This window comes from Macaca thibetana, chromosome 14 (genome assembly GCF_024542745.1).
Source record: "Macaca thibetana thibetana isolate TM-01 chromosome 14, ASM2454274v1, whole genome shotgun sequence".
NCBI lineage: Eukaryota > Metazoa > Chordata > Mammalia > Primates > Cercopithecidae > Macaca > Macaca thibetana.
The window spans coordinates 56,572,726-56,578,514 of NC_065591.1; the positions used below are offsets into that span (position 1 = coordinate 56,572,726).

At 43.8% G+C, this 5,789-nt stretch overlaps 1 protein-coding gene across 1 annotated transcript; it reads left to right on the forward strand.

The window, feature by feature from the left end:
- The first annotated feature begins 3,285 nt into the window (after window positions 1-3,285).
- Window positions 3,286-3,890, forward strand: ASCL3 (achaete-scute family bHLH transcription factor 3). Its single transcript, XM_050756487.1, has one exon. It carries the CDS (start codon window positions 3,298-3,300, stop codon window positions 3,841-3,843), a length of 546 nt encoding a protein of 181 aa, XP_050612444.1. The 5' UTR covers window positions 3,286-3,297; the 3' UTR covers window positions 3,844-3,890.
- Window positions 3,891-5,789: the final 1,899 nt, after the last annotated feature.

Below are 5,789 nucleotides of genomic sequence, written 5' to 3' on the forward strand. Positions count from 1 at the left end.
GTGTGTGTGTGTGTGTGTGTGTGTGTGCATGCAGTATGCCAAGCACAGATAATAACCCCTCACTCCTAAAGATACCGAAAAATCAACCTGCTGAGAAATTAACACCATATTTCCTTCTTTGATGGAGGCCCACAATTAGACTTCAAGCTGCTTTTCCTTCTCTATTTTAGGTATGTTCCTCATCTCTCAGCACATGTGTTTACGATAGATCAGTGTTGTGACTCTACGGTGTTAAGGAAAACATAAGCCAGGTTTTCTATAAGGTACAATTTAGATAGGAACACTACATAAAGATTCATTCATCTCTAAAGAAAGGAAAGAGGTAAATGCTGGGTGCATTATAGGCACAGTCACCCCTCTGTACCTGGGGGGTTGGGTTCAGGACTCCCCTCAGATCCCAAAATCCACAGAGGTCCAATTCCCTTGTAGAAAATAATGTAGCACTTGCATGGAACCTACACACACCCTCTCAAACACTTTAAATCAATCATCTCTGGATTACTTATAATACCTAACACAATGTACATTCTATACAAATAGTTGTTACACTGTATTATTTAGAGGCTAATGACAAGAACAAATGTCAGTACTTATTTAGTACCCATGCTGCCATCCCTTTTTTCCCCCTGAATATTTTCCACCCATAGTTGGTTGAATACACAGACCCCAATACGGAGGGTCAACTGTATTTTTTTTCACTTTATCCTCACAACCACCCTGCAGAATAATTAGTAGCTTATTTGGACATGGGGAAAGCGAAAGCTCAGAGAGGTTAAGACACTTGCCTAAGGACACATAGCTAAGAAGGAGTAAGGCCATATTGAAACCTGAGGGTGTTACCTCTTAGAGAAAAAGCTCTTTTCCTACAGAACTACCCTGCCTCCCAGTTAACGGGTTATACTGCAGTGCCTCCATAAAATCTACTGTTGCTACATGATTATGGTCAAAGGCAAAAAGTAATGGTAGTTTAAAAGAGAAGGATATAGACCTATTCACAAAGAAGAAATGTGTTGGTATGGAACCTCTTGGGTTATACTGCTTCGTCCTTGAGTTCTGCAAAAACACACACACACACACACAAAACCAACAAAACTTAATTATAGGCTGGGTGAAGTGGCTCATGCCTGTAACCCCAGTGCTGTGGGAGGCTGACGTAGGAGGATTACTTGAAGCTAGGAGGAGGTTTAAGATCAGCCTGGGCATCAAGGCAAGACCCCATCTCTACAAAAAAAAAAAAAAAAAAAAAAAAAAAAAAAAAAAGGCCAGACATGGTGGTGCACATCTGCTGTCCTAGCTACTCAGAAGGCAGGAGGACCACTTGAACCCAGCAGTTTGAGGCTGCAGTAAGCCATGATCACATCGCTGCACTCCAGTCTGGGTGACAGAATAAGACACTGCCTCTAAAAATTAAAATATAAAATAAATAAAAATTTTAAAAACCTAAACATAGCTGCATTTTACTCAATATATTTACAGTTCTACATACGTAAAAATGTGTAAATTGACTATGTTTTAAATGTGTAGGGGAAGTTTCTCACCTAAAGGAGTACCATAATGAACATTTAAGAGCAAATTATTCCTTTTTTATTTGTATTTTCAGTTTTGCCTCTAGCACATCAGGTATTCTTTAAGAAAGCTATGCCTCTGAGGTTGCATGATCATTAACTAGTTCATAATTTCCCTTGCATATATTTGAATATTGTGGTGTTTTAGCGTTTCCTACACTTTTTTTTATTTGCACGTCTTCACAATCACTATTACATCTTTGTTCCACCTGTACTATTATTTACTCACTCTTTATCTTTAAATCAAATCACGTTTTCTTACTCAAGTAGATTTAATTTTAAGACGAACTTTATGGTCGGGCATGGTGGCTCACACCTATAATCCCAGCACTTTGGGAGGCTGAGGTGGGTGGATCATGAGGTCAGGAGTTTGAGACCAGCATGGCCAACATAATGAAACCCCCATCTCTACTAAAAATACAAAAAAATTAGCTGGCCGTGGTGGCAGTCACCTGCAATACCAGCTACTTGGGAGGCTGAGGCAGGAGAATCACTTGAACCCGGGGCAGAGGTTGCAGTGAGCCAAGATCATGCCACTGCACTCTAGCCCAGGCAACAATGCAAGACTCTGTCTCAAAAAAACAAAAAAAGGAACTTTATATCACTACCATAAATCACCAGAACTCACAATAAACAGAAGTTAGTAAAGACACTGAATTCTAACGAGATGTTATTGCTTGTTGAAGGCTTTGATCTTAGAAGGATTAGAAAGCATTCTAGGCCAGGTGTGGTAGCTTCCTGTGTATAATCCCAGCACTTGGGGAGGCCAAGGCAGGTGGGTTGCTTGAGCTCAGGAGTTTGAGACCAGCCTGGGCAACATGGCAAGACCCTGTCTCTACAAAAACATTCAAAACTTAGCCAGCTGTGGTGATGCCCGCCTATGCTCCCAGCTACTCAGGTGGCTGAGGCAGGAGGATTGCTTGCACCTAGATGATGGCTCTCTAGTGAGCCATCATCGCACCACTGCACTCCAGCCTGGGCGACAGAGCCAGACTCTGTCTCAAAAAAAAAAAAAAAAAAAAAAAAAAAAATTCTAGTGGTGTGGTGTGGAAGACACATTCTCAGCAGACTAAGGTTGTATCTTTATAACCACAAGGACTGAAAGAGAATTGAAGGAGAATAACTTTCTCATAAGGCGATTCAATGTTATTTAGTACTGTTTCTGTGTACCATCAATCATCCTCTTACTACACAGAATATTATAACACCATCTCATTGTCCACATGAGCTCAGAAACTGGTCATCAAAGCAGAAAAGTCTTTAAAACATTGCTCTGTGGCTGGGCGTGGTGGCTCACGCCTGTAATTCCAGCATTTTGGGAGGCGGAGACAGGTGGATCACAAGGTCAAGAGATCAAGACCATCCTGGCCAACATGGTGAAACCCCGTCTCTACTAAAAATACAAAAATTAACTGGGCATGGTGGCGGATGCCTGTAATCCCAGTTACTCAGGAGGCTGAGGCAGGAGAATTGCTTGAACCTAGGAGGCGGAAGTTGCAGTGAGCCGTGATCGCACCACTGCACTCCAGGCTGGGCGACAGAGCAAGACTCCATCTCGAAAAATACAATACAATACGATACAATACAATACAATACAATACAATACAATACAATACAATACAACACAACACAACACAACAAAACATTGATCTCCAAGAAAGTAGATCATATCTGCTCTCTTTCTATCTGACCACATTGATAAATTTTGTTATGTTTGCAGATTAAAGAGGAAATGATGGACAACAGAGGCAACTCCTGTCTGCCTGACAAACTTCCTATCTTCCCCGATTCTGCCCGCTTGCCACTGACCAGGTCCTTCTATCTGGAGCCCATGGTCACTTTCCACCTGCACCCGGAGGCCCCGGTGCCATCCCCTTACTCTGAGGAGCTGCCACTGCTGCCTTTTCCCAGTGACTCCCTCATCCTGGGAAATTATGGTGAACCCTGCCCCTTCTCTTTCCCGATGCCCTACCCAAATTACGGAAGGTGTGAGTACTCCTACGGGCCGGCCTTCATCCGGAAAAGGAATGAGCGGGAACGGCAGCGCGTGAAATGTGTCAATGAAGGCTACGCCCAGCTCCGTCATCATCTGCCAGAGGAGTATTTGGAGAAGCGACTCAGCAAAGTGGAAACCCTCAGAGCTGCAATTAAGTACATTAACTACCTGCAGTCTCTTCTGTACCCTGATAAAGCTGAGACCAAGAATAACGCTGGAAAAGGTTCCTCCATGATAGCAACCACCAGCCACCATGCTGACACTATGTTCAGAATTGTTTGAGTTGTTGTTTCCAAATAGAAATGAATAATATCACAAAATGAGGTATCTTACAGCATCATTCAACAGTTTTTCCTAAGTGTAATTTCCATGTGGGCAGGAAATAGCTCAAATGCTAACCTATGCTGAGTATTACTCACCTGGGTTTCAATTGTACTAAATATGATCTCATGTAGGTTGAGGAGCTGCTCTGCTTATTTCTTTCATGAGCTCTAGGGGAGCAGGGGGCCCCAGAGTCTCTGCATGTCTCATCTTGCCCTTCTCACACGCTTGGCCAGAGGCTCAGCTGTGAGAAGCTCTCACAGAAGCCTGTGAAGTGTGACTACTAACTACTAGAGGCCTGTCTCACTCCGTCGAAGCGTCATGCTGAGCAATCACAATGAACCTCTCTTCATTTGTCAGCATTTGGAGATTTTTATTTACTGGGGATTCACAAGAAGTCACCACCATGGGAAAGTGTCTTGGGGCTAAAGCAAAAGTAGTTTACAAAACCTTGTTGTTATTTGAAATTATTTCAGATGCATCATTTTCCTGCATGCAGACTTCTTCAGGCAGCTCAGTATAGGGTCCAAGAAGGCAGACCTGTAGCTGGGTGCGGTGGCTCACGCCTGTAATCCTGGCACTTTGGGAGGCCGTGGCGGGCGGATCACAAGGTCAGGAGATTGAGGCCACCCTGGCTAATGCGGTCAAACCCTGTCTCTACTAAAAATACAAAAAATTAGCCGGGCGTGGTGGCAGGTGCCTGTAGTCCCAGCTACTCCGGAGGCTGAGGCAGGAGAATGGCGTGAACCCAGGAGGCAGAGTTTGCAGTGAGCCGAGATTGTGCCACTGCACTCCAGCCTGGGTGACAGAGCGAGACTCCATCTCAAAAAAAAAAAAAAAAAAAGAAGGCAGACCTGTATTTGCAGTATAACTCTGCTACCTCTTCTCTATGTCTCAGTTCTTCTCCACAAAATGAGAATAATAACAACAGCAATTCCCATGTGTTTATGATGATGATTAACAGAGCCTGACATGTAAAAAGTATTCATAATCATTAAAACCATTTTTTTTTTTTGAGATGGAGTTTCGCTCTGTCGCCCAGGCTGGAGTGTAGTGGTACAATCTTGGCTCACTGCAACCTCTGCCTCCTGGGTTCAAGCAATTCTCTGCCTCAGCCTCCCGAGTAGCTGAGATTACAGGCACCCACCACCATATCCGGCTATTTTGTTTTTTTATTTTTAGTAGAGATGGGGTTTCATTATGTTGGCCAGGCTGGTCTTGAACTCCACCTCGGCCTCCCAAAGTGCTGGGATTATAGGCATGAGACAGCACTCCCAGTCAAACACATTTTTTTTTAGAGATGGGGTCTTGCTATGTTGTCCAGGCTGGTCTCGAACTCCTAGCCTCAAGCAATCCTCCCACCCCTGCCTCCTAAAGTGTTGGGATTACAGGTATGAGCCACTGTGCCTGGCCACCATTACTGATTATTATTATCATTATCTTATTTTGTCCATAGCATCACCATTCTCTAGGTTCCCTAAGCTAGAAAACTTGGAGCTGCCAGACCTTTCCTTCATACCTGGGAAGGACAGTCCCTGCCCCATATCTTGGGGGGTCTGCCTTCAAAATGTGTCTATTTCTGCTTCCATGGCCAGCTTCAGCTCTTCCTTCTCCTTTAACTACCAAGTCCCATCTGTCCCCAGGCCCAGTCAATGACCCATCACACACTGTCTATCACATTCCTCTCCACTGCTATGCCTCTGTGAAGTCCTCCCCAACTTCCTATCCCAGCTGTTACTTGTTCCTTTATTTCATATAAATATTTGTCTTATGGTTGCTATCCTGCTATCTTTAAACACTTTACACACCTAACTCTGTCTTCTTCAACAGACTGCAAGCTCCTTGAAGATAATTCATCCAGCCTTATTCATCTTCTATTCCTAGCACCCAGCAAAAAGCCTCAAATC